The sequence below is a fragment of the Trifolium pratense genome, linkage group LG2 (genome assembly GCF_020283565.1).
Source record: "Trifolium pratense cultivar HEN17-A07 linkage group LG2, ARS_RC_1.1, whole genome shotgun sequence".
In the NCBI taxonomy this organism is placed as follows: domain Eukaryota; kingdom Viridiplantae; phylum Streptophyta; class Magnoliopsida; order Fabales; family Fabaceae; genus Trifolium; species Trifolium pratense.
Window position 1 is genome coordinate 23,975,171 of NC_060060.1, and position 15,096 is coordinate 23,990,266.

A 15,096-nucleotide genomic window follows, 5' to 3' on the forward strand; every position below is an offset into this window, starting at 1 on the left:
ATCTTTTGCGTCATTCTTAAACTTAGTTTTTTTTTCTTTCGCGACTTGGTAATAATAATAATGAGATAACGCACGCACACAGTTTCAGTTTCAGTTTCACTCACTCTCTTCTTTATATGAACTCTTTCTAGGGTTTCTTCGCCCTCTTTTTTCCCCAATTCAATTTCTCCTCTGCCGAATCTCCGCACAAATCCGCTTGCATCAATTGTTTCTTCATTCGGTGAGTGAAAAATCAAAATCAAGAAAATAGAAGAAAAATCAAAATCCCTAATTTCTTTTGTGTTGTAATTCTGACGAATTTTTGATCAATTCTTATTGGTTTCAGGATTGGTAGTTCTTGAAGGATCAACATGTATTCTTCCAGAGGGAGTGGCGCTTACGGCCAATCCTACACTGGTCAATCTGCATATGGTCAAAACGTAAGGGTTTCGAAGAAATTCTCATCAATTATTATTTTTTTGCAGAAAAAGACTTCTTTTTTTGTTTCATAAATAAATTGTGATATTTAAAGAATGGGTTTTTATGTATAGCTTGGTAGATTATGAGGTTGATTTTGGATTTTTTGACTGTAGTTGAGTGCTAATTATTCTGGGGCATCTGTTGGAGGACATGATGCTACCCCGCATTCTGCGGCTTCAAGGCATTCGGGTGTATTAGGTAGTTCTCAGGATGCTGATGTTGGTAGTTATAGGGCTCATACTGCTGTTGCTCAGTATGGAGGACAGTATAGTTCTGTTTACGGTTCGGCGGCTGTGAGTACCGCACAGCAGGTCAGTGTTTTTTCAAATCTTTCTCATTATATGCTTTACTATGTCTTTTGATGTTGTTCATGTGGAAAATTGATTATGATTTTTTTTGATGTACAGACTCCGTCTTTGAGTACCAAGGGAGCTGGGTCATCAGCTTTAGATGCTCGTGGGGGCTACTCATTGGGTGTTTCAGATTCACCTAAGTTTGCTTCTAGTGACTATTTATCATCGTCCTCAACCCACGGGTATGGTCACAAATCTGATCAATTGTACGGTGACAAGAGTTTGGATTATTCTGGATTAGATAGAAGGCAATATGGTGAACGTCAGAGTGGTTACATTGGTAGGGATTTATCAAGTGATCCAACTGGACGATATGCTACTGATTCTGTTGGATATAGTCATCAACATCAGGTGTGTGTTTAATCCTAGAATAGATTGTGGTTTCTTTATTTGTTTTCCTGAGTATCTATGTCACGAGGAACCTGTAGGTCTTAACAATGTACTATAGGGTTACCTGCATGCTTTTTTACTGTAGTCATATTACACTCGTTATATTATTCAGCAATCAGAAATTTATGACCGCATTGATCAGGCCACTTTGCTTCGACAAGAGCAATTGCTGAAATCTCAGTCCCTGCAAGCTGCCTCACTGGATGGGGGTACAAGGTATTTTATTTCTTGAAAAATTTGCATCATGTTTGTATAATGATCTACTTACAAGGTATTTTATTTCTTGAAAAATTTGCATCATGTTTGTATAATGATCTACTTAATGATCATGAAAATAATATTATTTTTTGCTTAATGAATATGGTGCATTTTTTCCCTTCTGGGAATTATATGTAAAGCAGTTATTTAATCTTTTTTTGAGTTTCTGATGAAACTGAGCAGAAGCTGTTCAACAGTTCCTAGATGTGTTAAATGGTTAAAATATTTCTACATACACTAAGTAGCAACACGTTTCTGGCAGACAAACTGATTATCTTGCAGCTAGGGCTGCTGCAAGTCGTCACCCAACCCAAGATCTCATGTCTTATGGAGGAAGGATTGATTCTGAGCCCCATGCTTCATCAATGTTAAGTGCTACTTCATATAGTGGACAACATGCACCATCGATATTAGGAGCAGCACCAAGGAGAAATGTGGATGATCTTTTGTATTCCCAGAATGCATCAAATCCTGGTTATGGAGTGAGCTTGCCACCCGGTAGGGACTATGCCAGTGGAAAAGGTATACATGGAAATGCAATGGATTTGGATTACCCAGCAAATCCGCTGTCTTCTGATAGGAAGGATGACCGGGCTAGCTATCTTCGAGATTTTGAACTAAGGGAAGAAGAACGACGCCGGGACCGCTTGCGTGATAGAGATAGGGACAGAGAAAGGGACAAAGAACGAGAACGATTGCGAGAACGGGAACGAGATCGAGAAAAGGAACGCGAAAAGGAGCGCATGGAGCGGCGTGAAAAGGAGAGGGAGCGTGATCGCAAACGTGCACTTGAAGTTAAGCTTGAACGAACTCCAGTGAGATCCTCCAAGGATCCCCGTAGTACTTCAAAGGATCCTCGCGGGTCGTCTTTGACAAAGGAGACGAAATCTTCACGACGGGACTCCCCACATCGTGGCTCTTTACATAGGTGGATCTTAATGATTTTTCTATTTCTGCGTCCTGCTCTGGTTCTGAATAACTAGCTGCTTGTGTATCTTGAAGCGTTTTGTATCTAACTTAATGTTCTTATATGCTGAAGGCACCGTTCACCGGTTAAAGAAAAACGGAGAGAATATATCTGCAAGGTAAAAGGAAATGGAACTTATATTCCTATTCAAGGAGCCTGTTCTTCTGCTTTTTTTCCACTGGAGATCCTTGGATAATTGCCTAATAGGATTTACTATTTCCCATTATAGCTAATAGTTTTTCACTTGAACCTTTTACTGTTTATAACCTTGGGCTCAGTTTATTGAGAAGTTCACCCTTGACCTCTACTGGTCCACATGATTTGATTCAATGATGCTGGGGCATTTCAGTTCTTTGTTTTCTTTTCTCTCTGATGTCCTTGTTGAGTGTGCATCCTCAGAAATCTAGTTTGTTATTGGGTTTTAAATGTCCTTTTCTCCACACCCATATGTTCATTTTGCAGTTCTACTGTCTGGTGGTTCATTGCTTTTTTTCCCCATATTCTTTGTTCCAAAGACCTTGCTTTTAATTTTGGGTTGTCTTTCAATTATTACTTAGCAGATCTTTGCAGCCACCACTAAAATCTATTTAAAAAGTGTATATATTTTTAGGAGTATTTCTATCCTTATTGATTGCACATAGACCTGTTTTATGTTTTGATTTTTTTGTCTATTATAACCGTTGCATGATTTCTCAAGTTATATTAACTGTATTAATCGAGTTTACATTGATTAAACTACACAAACAGGTTTACCCTTCTTGTTTGGTAAATATTGAGAGGGATTATCTCTCAATCGACAAGCGATACCCGCGACTCTTCATCTCGCCCGAATTTTCCAAGGTACACACTGGTGCTGTTTGCTTGTCTGGTAACAATTATTATTGCGGATATTACCAATTTTCCAGAATATATCTCAATAAGCTTATGTTGGACTTTTTTTTTAAGAACAAAATAAGCTAATCCAAACGCAATTTACTTTCTTTATTATAAAGGTTCAATTTTAATTTAACATTTTATATAAATGCTTTAGGTTGTTGTGAACTGGCCGAAGGAAAACCTTAAACTCTCTATGCATACTCCTGTCAGGTATATCTCTTCATGTTTTGATTGTGGTTTTTTTGCTCTTCTATCTTGTTCCAATTTGTTCAAAAATTTAAGAATTGTTTTGTCTGTTTTTGTAGTCCGAATATCTTGAATTTCTCTAGTAAGAGGCCCACAAATATTCCTGTAATATTTGGTAAATAAATATTTGGGTGGGATGTCTTCAAAATTTAGTTGATTAATGGTGGTAACATTTTCAGTAATATTTTGGCACTGAAATGGTGGTACACAATTATTTCTGTAATAGTTTTGGTAAACAAATATTTGGGTGGGATGTCTTTTAAAATTTAGTTTTTGGTAAACTTCTGCGTTGTTTTTTTAAATTTAGTTGATTGTTGGTTGTAACAAGCTGGTGTACATTGTTTTTTATATGTCGGAAAACTGTATTCGTCATTTGTTGAATATGTTTTTAATTGATATTGATATTGCATTTGAGAAATTATAAGTAGAAAGAATATGGTTTTGAGCAGTTTTGAGCATGATTTTGTTGAAGAAGAAGGTGCTAGAGACTCATCCAGTAAGCTTTTGACAGTTCAACCTACAAGTTCAGAACAGAGAAATACAGTTTGGAATGCAAAAGTAGGTTTAACATCTAATATTGTAAACTACACTTTACTCTTTATTTTATGTGATATTGCTTTTATTTTGTAAATGTAATTATGTTGACTTTGATATTTTGTGCCATATAGTTTTTTTTTTTTAATCTGTGTAGTTTATTTCTTAGTAGTAATGTAATACCAAAAATAGGTTTTTGAGATCTTGAACTGACTTATATAGTAGTAGTATACAAAATAGTTGTTCTTGAGAAGTGATCATTGTAAATAGTCCTCTGGTGTGAATGATTTAAATTGACTTGCTTTCCGATTTTGGCTAGCTATTCAAGTGTATTAGATTTAAACCCATTGTTTTTCCTGCTACCCCAGTCTTTTTTCAGAGGTCTTTGCTACAAATGCTGTTTTTTCTAATATTTTAATGTTTTACTGCAAAAAGAATGACCTAGCATACTATTGATTTTGTTCCCTCTTAATTTGGTCATGTGGTGGGTCCCAATTTCTGAGACACTTATTATCTGATACTGCTAGTTCCCATCCAGTGTTATATTTCCAATAATACCAACATTCCTTTTCCAATTTTGCTATTGGCTTGTTGATTTGGGCAATTGTTTGTTTTTTTAGCATTTATACTTGTGTAAGATTTATAGTCTTCTGTTTATTGGCCATGCTGGTATCAAGTTGATAATTTTTGAGATTATTTTCAATCTATCTGCTTATGCTATCATATTGTTGGTCTGCTGTTTGATATTGATGTGTTAACTGTTTAATTCTTGAGAGATTTGGTGTTTCTACTGTTTGATAAGTAGTTTGTTTTTGTACTTGTTTCAGGTAGTTTTGATGAATGGGCTTAGTAGGGGTGCATTGGAGGAGCTGTCATCAGATAAACTTCTTGATGACCGCATTCCTCATATTTGCAATTTCCTTAGGTTTGCGATCCTTAAGAAGGATCATTCTTTCATGGCAGTTGGTGGTCCATGGGAACCTGCTGATGGTGGTGATCCATCTAATGATGATAGCTCTTTGATCAGAGCAGCCCTTAGGTTTATACCTCAATATCATGATATGATAATTTGCTGCAAAAACTTATGCTTTCCCTTACTGAATAATGGATATTTTTCCTACTTTTACAGATACACAAAGGATATCATTCAGCTTGATTTGCAGAAGTGTCAACACTGGAATCGATTCCTTGAGGTACCACCTTATTTTTTGACTATTTAGCTCACGTTATTTTTAATGTTTAAACTTCTACTGTTGTAGGAGCAAGTCAATTACTATCATTTAATGTTTTCACTTCTACTGTTGTAGTTTGTATACCTTCATGTCTTAGGAGTGAACTTTTTACATCTGTTTCCTCTTTGTTTCTTTTGTAACATTTTCTTCATTCGAGACTATGGTTATATCTTTGTTTCTTTTGTTATGTTTTCCAGATACATTATGATAGAATCGGTAAAGATGGTTTCTTCAGCCACAAGGAAATTACTGTACTTTATGTTCCTGATTTGTCTGAGTGCCTCCCTTCATTGGATGAATGGCGTGATCAGTGGCTTGCCCACAAGAAAGCAGTGGCTGAAAGAGAACGTCAAATTTCTCTAAAGAAAGAGGTTTGGTTGGTTTTATTTATTCATTAGTTTAGCTTGTTACATTTACATGATTATTTTGGAATGAATGAATTGCAATACACAGTTTGTTTCCATGTTCATTCTACTATTATTATCTTTTAATATTGTTTTGGTAATATTTCAGAAATCAAGGGCTATCAAGGAATCAAATGGTCAGTCGACTATTACCTTCACCTTCTTCCTGTACATGACATTTTATCATTTTCTTATTGCTATCATGCATAGTTGTATCGTTCTTTCTAATGCATGGCTTCATAGCCCTTTACTCTCCTGTGCATGGCTTGGTACCATTTTCTTCTTACCCGAGTTATCTTTATCTCTAGTTGTGATTATTTTTCTTTTTCAATAATTTAGACAAATCAGATAAGAGGAAGGATTCTGCTGCATCTGAAAAACCAGATGTTAAGAAAAAGGAGAAAGATAATAGTACTGTTAAGGAAGAGAGTGAAAAAAAAGCTGGAGCGAGTAAAAAGACAGTTGCTAAAAAGGATTCCGTAGATGTAGGTGAAGCCAAGAGTGCCGAGAAAAAGCCAGGCGAAACTACCCCCGGTCAACCCACAGGAAGTGTGAAGTCTGTGAAGAAGAAAATTATAAAGAAGATTGTGAAAAAAGTTGTCAGTAAGACAAATGATAGTGCAAAGAAACAAAGTGAGAAATCTGGTGAGAAGGTTGTTGCAGACAAAGTGGCCACATCAGATGTTCCTGTTGATGAAGTCAAGCCTTCTGTGGATCCTACTGGGATTCAAACTACTGGGAAAGACATAGTTGCGGCAGATATTCCAGTTGCGAAAACTGACGATGAAGGGAAAAATGACAAGGAAATAAGCAGTTTGGAAGGTAAGCCTCTGGAGAAACTGGATCCAGCAGTTAATATAGGTACCAAGGATGCTACTGTGAAAACTATAAAAAAGAAAATTATCAAGCGGGTACCTAAAAAGAAGGTGGTTGATGAGGCGTCTAAATCTGTAGTAAATGAAGAGAATGTTGCAGCAGTTCCAGCAAAGGATGGTACTGACAGCACTGGCAAGCAGGCTGCTGATGCAGACACCATAGTGCCTGAGGGCAAGAAACCTGCAAAGGTAGTAGTAACCAAGAGAAAGTTAAAAACACCATCCTCTGGGGTGCAAGATGATGCAACTGATTCCAATAAAAGAGACACCAAGTCTGATAAAAAGGATGAAGAGAATGCCGTGGCAGCTCCTGCAAATGATGTTACACAGAGCACTGGCAAGCAGGCTACTGATGCAGACACAAAAATTGCACCAGTGGTAAAAAAGAAAATTGTGAAGGTAGTTCCTAAGAAAAAGTTAAAGGTAGACACCTCCGAGAAGCCAGAAGGTGCAGGTGATTCCAATAAAAATGAAAAGAAGTCTGACAATGAAGACAAGAAGGATGGAAAAGCAACTGAAGAAAAAAGTGGATCCAAGATAGCTAAACAGAAAACCTCTGAGAAAGATACTCAAATTGTCAAGGGGAAACTGAAAGTTGGGGATAAATCAAAAGATGAGAAAGTAACAAAAGAGAAAGATGGAAAAGATGAGCCTAAAAGCAAATCTAGTAAAGAAGTGAAAGAGAAGAGGAAGTCTGATGAACCTCCTCGGCACCCTGGACTTATTCTAAAAACAAAATCGACAAAAGATTCTAAAGTACGGTATTTTTTAGCTTAATTTTAGAAACATTTACATGCACTATCTTTTGTACACTTTAATTCTAACGTCAATACTTGTACAGCTACGGTCATTGTCACTGTCTCTTGATTCATTGTTGGATTATACTGACAAAGATGTTGAAGAATCAACACTTGAGGTTTGTTTATATGTTTTTTCTTCATTTTTCTTTGCAAAATTTCCCACCATCATTGGGAATTGGACTGTTGTTGAATCTCTACGGGGCTGTTGCTGATTCAGAATTTGTGTTTTTTGGTTTGGTATTTTTGCAGCTTTCATTGTTCGCCGAATCATTTTATGAAATGCTTCAGTTTCAAATGGGTAGTAGGATTTTGAATTTTCTTCAGGTTGGTTAAGATTACTTTTTGTCATGTCATGCTTGACTTGATTCGCTAAAGATGGTTAACTAGGTTTACCATTTTTTCTTCAGAAACTGCGTGAAAAATTTGTGATCAAAAGAGCTCAGCGAAAGAGGCAGAGGGAAGAGGAGCCTGACAAGGATAGTGCAAACAAGACACCCACAAAACGTCAAAAGGGTGATGATCCTTCCGTTAAGAGTGAGACAAAAGTGGACACATCAAATCCAACTCAAGCAGATAACGACAAAACTGTTGCCGAGAATGATAATTCTAGTAATAAGGAGGAGGATGTGAAGATGGAAAATGCATCAGACGAGGAAGTAGAACCGGAAGAAGAGGACCCTGAAGAGGATCCAGAAGAGGAAATGGAAAATGATAGTCCCCAACACGACTCATCCAATGATAATAACGCTGAGCAAGAGGCTGATGCAAAAAATGAATCTGAAAATGTTGCTAGCAATGAAAAACCAGCAGATGAAACTTCTAAAGGGGAAATAAAGGTTAAAGATGAGGTGAAAGAGTCCAAAGACGATGTTCAACTCAATGATGAAAAGGAAAGCAAGGTTAAGAAAGACAATACAGTTAAGAAAGAAACCCCTGCTGTTAAGGAAGCTGTTGTGGACAAAGAATTGTTGAAGGTACTTGTTTTTTCTTGTACACTATGTTTCAGTTGGTTATTATTGCTTCTATTTGGTCATCTACGTATGTCTTAATTTAGTTTCCATGAAATAATACTTCGATTTATTTTTAATTGCAGGCTTTTCGATTTTTTGATCGGAATCGTGTTGGCTACATTAGGGTAACCCCACCTTGGTCTTTATTTTATCATTATTGTTTATATATTTTATTTTTATCCTTCAAGAATGATAAAAATGTTTTTTTTTCCAGGTTGAAGATATGAGAATAATAATCCACAATCTAGGGATGTTCCTTTCTCACAGGGATGTGAAGGTGTGAAAATTGCTGAAGTCTGTTTAATTTTTATTATTTTCCTTCCTCTCGTGTTCACTATGATTCCATTCTAATGCTCTTTATAAATACAGGAGCTTGTACAAAGTGCATTGTTGGAGAGCAACACTGGGAGGGACGATCGGATACTTTATATCAAGTTGGCGCGGATGAGTGACGTTTGATGCCCCCTTGTTTTTTTGTTGTAACTTTAAGGGTTTGACATTCATTGAATTTGCTTGCTTTGGTGAAAGGATAGGTGGTCCTTTATTTATGTTAGTGAGGATATAATGTTCATTGATGAGACCAAATTTGGCTGTTCATTTTCGTGCATGATACAATCCTGCCTTTGAAACAATTTTTTTCTTCAATTTTTACATGTTGCTTTTCAAATATTTATGTTTCTTTTCAAACATTTATGTTGTCCTAGTTGAGTACTTTTGTATTGAATTTTTTGGTTTAATGAATTTTAAACATTTGGATGTTAATTTCACTTATATATTTATAAATTATTATGAATGCGACTCAATTCTTTCTTGCACAAAAAAGAAAAGGAGCAATTTGAAATGAAAGGCCGATAGAGCTTTGAATTTGGTGAAAAATATTAATGTTAATAATTAATTATTAATTTTGACTATTTTGATAAAAAGAAGATAGTTTTTTTTTTTTTTTTTTTTTTTTTTGGTTGGGTAACAGAGAAGATAGTTTTATATGAATTTGACTTAACCAGTGGTATGATTTCTTTTTAATTTTAAAAATGTCATTATGAGTAACCAATAAAAATCATGCTTTATTTTGCTTATAAATATCTAGTTATAGGATTTTTAAACTGTTGAGTATATTCAATGTTTGATTCAAAGAACTGCGCTTTTGTTGTTGTTATCAGGACCAAATTATTATTGCTATGAAATACTGCTTGCAAGACTGAAACACTAATTAATTAATTAATTCATCTAATAGAAACATGTCGTAGCAAATTCTACGGTCAGAGATGTATCCACCACTTAAGGACCTCTGTTATCAAACTTCTTATGTGTTCATTGTTTGCTTTATTCCATACTCCCCCTGTCTCTTAATATAAGTTCTCATTGGAGTTTTTCACGCATATTAAGAAAAGTTGGTAGCATAATAAATGTGTATTTTTTGGGTATTACAATTGCTAAATTGTCCTTGGTGAAAAAATGTATTTGTAGTTGATTTTTCGAATTCCAATATAAAATAGAGTTATGTTTAGAGACAAATTTTATCTTTGAAAAGATGTTTATAATTATTAATTAGGGACGGATGGATTATTTCCTTTTGTCACTGGTTGTTCCAACTTAAACATACATCAATCAATTGAAACTTCAATGTTTTATAACTTTCTTAATTTCTTTCCATGTATGGATGTGTGAATGACATTATAAGGTCACCGTAGGCCAAAACTCCTACAGTACTCGCACACATGTTTATGCTTTTAGGACAGGATATGTACGGCCAGGATTACTGTATAGTCTCTGGAAAAGAAATGTCTCTATAAAAGAAGCAAAGTTATAGGAAGCAATATATGAAAAATAGTAACGAAAGCACCAGTGCATTCAATTTCAACCAGTGACCACTGACCATGCACAACTACCTACTTCAGTTCCGATTCCATCTTCTTAATGGTGATAATAATTATACTATGAAGGTTCTCTGGACGTACGGAAATATCAAATACAATTTTTGTTATAGCATATAAGTAAGAAATCGCAGTTAATGATGATTAATCTTTTATAAAAAGAAAAAAAATATGACTAATCTCTTTTAAAAAATTTGTGAGGACACATATAGTGAGTTCTAGCTCCTTTATATACAGAAAACAGTAATCGAACCTCTGACAACAATTTAACGGACTCAATTAAGATTATTTTCACCAATTCATTGGTATATCAAACACAATTCGCTGTTGTTAAAAGTACCCCAAAGTAGGTTTTGTCTAACATGCACAAGCTTCCTATGTTGTGCATGGTGGACAAGTAGTCATTTATATTATAACGAATACGAATTTTACAAAATTTACCGTTGGATTGAAAGTTTATAGTGCAGAAATAAGGTTAATGCTGTTGAAATTTTGATAGTGATGATGGAAATTTTTTTGAATCTTTTCTATCAGCCGTAATTTAAAATCATGAACTAAAAAATTAAGGGATATTGTCTGTTACTTTCTTAAACAAAATAAAAATTAAGCACTACTACTAATAATATATTAAAATCGATTACCACCAAAGTTACTAATTTATCCTTATTACTTTTAACCACATTTCAAGTTTTATATCCTCATTGTAATTTCACAAAAAAAAGGTAAATACAAAAAAATATGATATGCTTAAAAATAGAAACAATCCATATTATAGATCGGAACAAAACAAAACAATCTATACTCATAAAAATAGCACAAAAATAGATTAATATGATCAACTCAATAATCTATTAAAAGAAAAAAGAGAATAAAATAGTCAATAAAAATTATAGAAAAAATAAGATTAATATGCATAAAATTAGAAATATAGAAATAGAAACATCAACAATATTTTTCATAAAAAAAATACTATTGACTGTTAATAATAATAATAATAATAATAATAATAATATAATACAATAAAGTTGATTACCATTAAATTTACTAAATTATCTTAAATATTTCTAATCAAATTTCTAATTTTTTATTAAAAAATGTACACGGAACTATTATTTGTGACGGATACATAAAAAATTGAATAATTTATCATTGATTATTATAATCAAATTTATTCATTTAATAAGTTTTACAAAAAATAGCACAATATAGTTTCACCTATATTTTAACAATATTATATAACAAATTTTTAAATATTTTATTCTAAATAAATTTTCTACCAAAATATAACGACAAACTTAAATATCGATTAAAAGTCAATGACCCGTACGAATGCACGAGTCTTTAAACTAGTTAATTATAAAACAATATAAATACATTAGAACTTCATCACAGTTTTGAGAAATCAAAATATATGTAGTCATATTTTAGAATGTGAATGTAAGATAAAATAGTCCTACAGTAAAATAATGTCTTTGCCATCCTCAATAATTCATTCAGTCTTCTTTGAATTCAACTTTAATATGACTTCCAACGTTAACATGAAATAGTCCTACAGTAAAATAATGTTAGAACATTCACTTCCAACGTTAACATGAAATATATGAGAGTGATTTTATAATATCTATTTTTGGAGATTTTTTTTTGTTAGATCTTGTATCGGGGATCTGTCGTAAAAACTTGAACAAAAAGAAGAATATAATGATGATCGCACCACTTAAGGACCTTTGTTATCAAACTTCTTATGTGTTCATTGTTTGTTTTATTCCATACTTCCCCTGTCTCTTAATATAAGTCCTCATTGGAGTTTTTCACGCATATTAAGAAAAGTTGGTAGCATAATAAATGTGTACTTTTTGGGTATTACAATTACTAAATTGTTTTTGGTGAAAAGATGTATTTGTAGTTGACTTTTCGGATTCCAATGTAAAATAGAGTTATGTTTAGAGACAAATTTTATCTTTAAAAGGATGTTTATAATTATTAATTGTTGGATATTTTCATATAATAATTTACTTAATTTATATAGAATTATTATTAATTATTAATATTGATTGGTGATTGCACGTTTCTAATTGGTTGCTTATAGCCGTTCCTACTTCATTGGCAGGATTAATAATCAATCAATCCTAATTAATAAGATTTGTCGGTTTAACTTGTATTATTATTATATTAGTAATAGTAATGTTAATTTGGTTTATTGTTGGAGATAATCATGTGTGCATATATATAGCTTGGTTGGGCTTAGTGAAGAATATAGAGAGAAAATCGTGAATTAGAGAAAGAAAACAATATGTGAATAAATATATATAATACTAAGTTCCTATGAACATCCAAAAAGTAGTTCTATGAGACCTTGCTAATTCACGTGCAGTGCTAGCAAGAAGAGACTATTGTATCCTGGAGGGTATTAGCTATGAGACCAACTGCACCGGGTAACTTACCTGTGGTGGCGAAATACTCTTAAGCCCAGTGCATTGCACGCCTCAGTCATCAAATCGATAAGTTCTTCTTGTTCTATATTTTTATTTTATTATGTATCATATATATTTATACCAATATTTCTTTGATTTATATTAATGAAATAATTCTATGTCATATTTTTCCAACAATCTTAAGAGTAATTCTTTGACATAAAATTATTATTAATTTTAATTTTGATTTGGTAATAGAATTATTTGTAGATGAAAAGGAAGAATTTTAATTTGAGAAATGAAGTTAGATATGATATCGATGGAAAGCAAATTTTGAGGCTACTCACTCTAGGAGCGTGCTGATTTTGATTGTATAGAGAAATGAAATGATGAATGAGATTCATCCAGGTTCTATCTTATTATTCCACTTTATCTATGTTTCCTTGCTCAAATATGATTTGTTACTGTTAATTGCAAACTATGTCCATGAATGTGTGTTTTTAGACTTTTAAATACTGTGTATGTTCGATTCTATGCTAGTGTACATTCCATACTACTCATGCTGGTTTAATGTTGAATTGCTTATTGTTATGGAATAATTACTTTGTACCTATTTTAATACTATATAGTATGTATGTAAGTTTGGAGTTTGTTTAACATGGTAATTTATCTTATGGATTGTTTTTAGTTTTTGACACTTTGCCATAGTATTGGTTAACTGAGTTAAATGTGTACGAATTTATTTTTAAAGCTAAAATTTTGTTGAGCATAAATTAAAATGTCCACTTGAATTTGTGCGAAATATATTTTATTGTGGGAGCATAATTATATAATTAAAGTTAATGTATATATATCAAAAGCATCGTTTGATAAAAAAAAATTTATTTTATCATGAAAGATTATTTTGCTTATTTATTATGTGATTGGAAAGAAATTGAGAAATTTTGGAAATAAATATATTATATGTTTTTATGAAACAAGTGTGGTTGCTGGGTATGATTGAATAAAGAGATATAATTATTCTAATGTTTTTGTGAAAATAAAATTACCTATATATTGACGTGACCAAATTTTTTGTATCAATAGTACTCTTTATAAATTATGAATTTGTTGTCTATAGTGAGCTTGTGTCTTGGTTTATTACAATGTTTATTCTATATATGTGAATTGCAAGATTTAAGAAAAATTGGAGATACTATATTTTGGATTGCACTCGGTTGTGATACATTGGGGTGATATAAAATGAATTGGTTTTAAAGCTTTAGTACTTTCAAACTTTGATTTCACCGATCGTTGAATAATATTTTGTTGTGCTTATATTGTTCACTATTTATATATATGGATATATACTGTCCTCTAATTGTTATTCAAGTGATGCAATAAGGTTTTGTCTCACGGAAAAATGTTGTGCTTTCTCGTTGGAAAATTGAAGAGATATTTTATTGAGAAATTTCATAACCTGAATATGTGATAGAAAAGACGTCGCTTAGAAATATTCTAAGTAGACTTATGATTGTGACTCATGAAATATTTGAGAGATACCATAAACTATAATATGGTATATTGTGGATTATCCATTATATTAGAATAATACAATGATGATTAATAAAACTTTCGATAAGAAAATAAATATTTGTGTGGATTAGTTTCTCCAATGTGGGGGTTTGTCGCTTGGAATTCTTTCAAGTAGACTTGGATAAATAATTTATTTGGAAAATTAATTCTACCAAATGTGGGGGGTTGTCACTTGGAAATTTTCAAGTAGACCTGTGCCAATAAATCTAAGGGGGGTGTATTGGATTGAGATTTCATGAGACAATTTTGGCAAAAAAAATCTTGATGATTTTATGAGATTTTGTTGGACTATATTGATTTTGTGAGATTTTAAAGACTTTTTTACAGAGACTTTTTTACAATCAAGATTTTTAACACATGATTTGAATGGATTTTGAGAGATTTTTTTTCAAAAAACTTTTTACAATCAAGATTTCATAATACTTTATATATTAAGAAACTTTTGTATATTAGGCAAATTTTAAAAGAATCAATAAATTTTAATAAAAGAAATTATATTTTTTTGGGAATCCAAATTTTTAAACAAAAAAAAAGCCTTACATTTTTTTCACGTATATGTTTCTAATCACAAATAAAAACCATTATCACCATTGATGGGAAAAGAAGCAGATGAAGGTAACGAAAAAAAATTTGCCGTAAAAAGTTGTATTGAATCAAAAGTTTGTAAAAAAGATGTAGAATTTGTTAAAATATTTTTTTGCAAAAAAACATATTTGATAGAAGAAGAAGAAGAAGAAGAAGAAGAAGAAGAAGAAGAAGAAGAAGAAGAAGAAGAAGAAGAAGAAGAAGAACTGATATAATGATGATGAAAGTAAAAAATCTTGGAGAGTTT

At 32.5% G+C, this 15,096-nt stretch overlaps 1 protein-coding gene across 2 annotated transcripts; it reads left to right on the forward strand.

The window, feature by feature from the left end:
- Nucleotides 1-9,071, forward strand: LOC123905055 (protein SHORT ROOT IN SALT MEDIUM 1). 2 transcript variants are annotated; one of them, XM_045954673.1, is made up of 21 exons: nucleotides 1-220; nucleotides 326-419; nucleotides 573-770; nucleotides 867-1,163; nucleotides 1,345-1,418; nucleotides 1,723-2,388; nucleotides 2,500-2,545; nucleotides 3,175-3,267; nucleotides 3,458-3,513; nucleotides 3,999-4,107; nucleotides 4,911-5,122; nucleotides 5,213-5,276; nucleotides 5,513-5,686; nucleotides 5,829-5,856; nucleotides 6,059-7,350; nucleotides 7,436-7,510; nucleotides 7,644-7,718; nucleotides 7,802-8,368; nucleotides 8,488-8,529; nucleotides 8,619-8,681; nucleotides 8,774-9,071. In XM_045954673.1, exons 2-21 carry the CDS (start codon nucleotides 351-353, stop codon nucleotides 8,861-8,863), a joined length of 4,290 nt encoding a protein of 1,429 aa, XP_045810629.1. In that variant the 5' UTR covers nucleotides 1-220; nucleotides 326-350; the 3' UTR covers nucleotides 8,864-9,071. The 2 variants fall into 2 exon arrangements, with proteins under 2 accessions (XP_045810629.1, XP_045810628.1); XM_045954672.1 differs by having other exon boundaries at nucleotides 45-220; nucleotides 4,911-5,276.
- The last annotated feature ends 6,025 nt before the right edge of the window (nucleotides 9,072-15,096 follow it).

Excerpts from the sequence above, each read along its gene's own strand:
- LOC123905055 (XM_045954672.1), top strand. The coding sequence starts at position 351 with ATGTATTCTTCCAGAGGGAGTGGCGCTTACGGCCAATCCTACACTGGT. Across the intron at positions 1,164-1,344 it reads GATATAGTCATCAACATCAG|GCCACTTTGCTTCGACAAGA; the intron begins GTGTGTGTTTAA and ends CGCATTGATCAG. Across the intron at positions 7,719-7,801 it reads GGATTTTGAATTTTCTTCAG|AAACTGCGTGAAAAATTTGT; the intron begins GTTGGTTAAGAT and ends TTTTTTCTTCAG.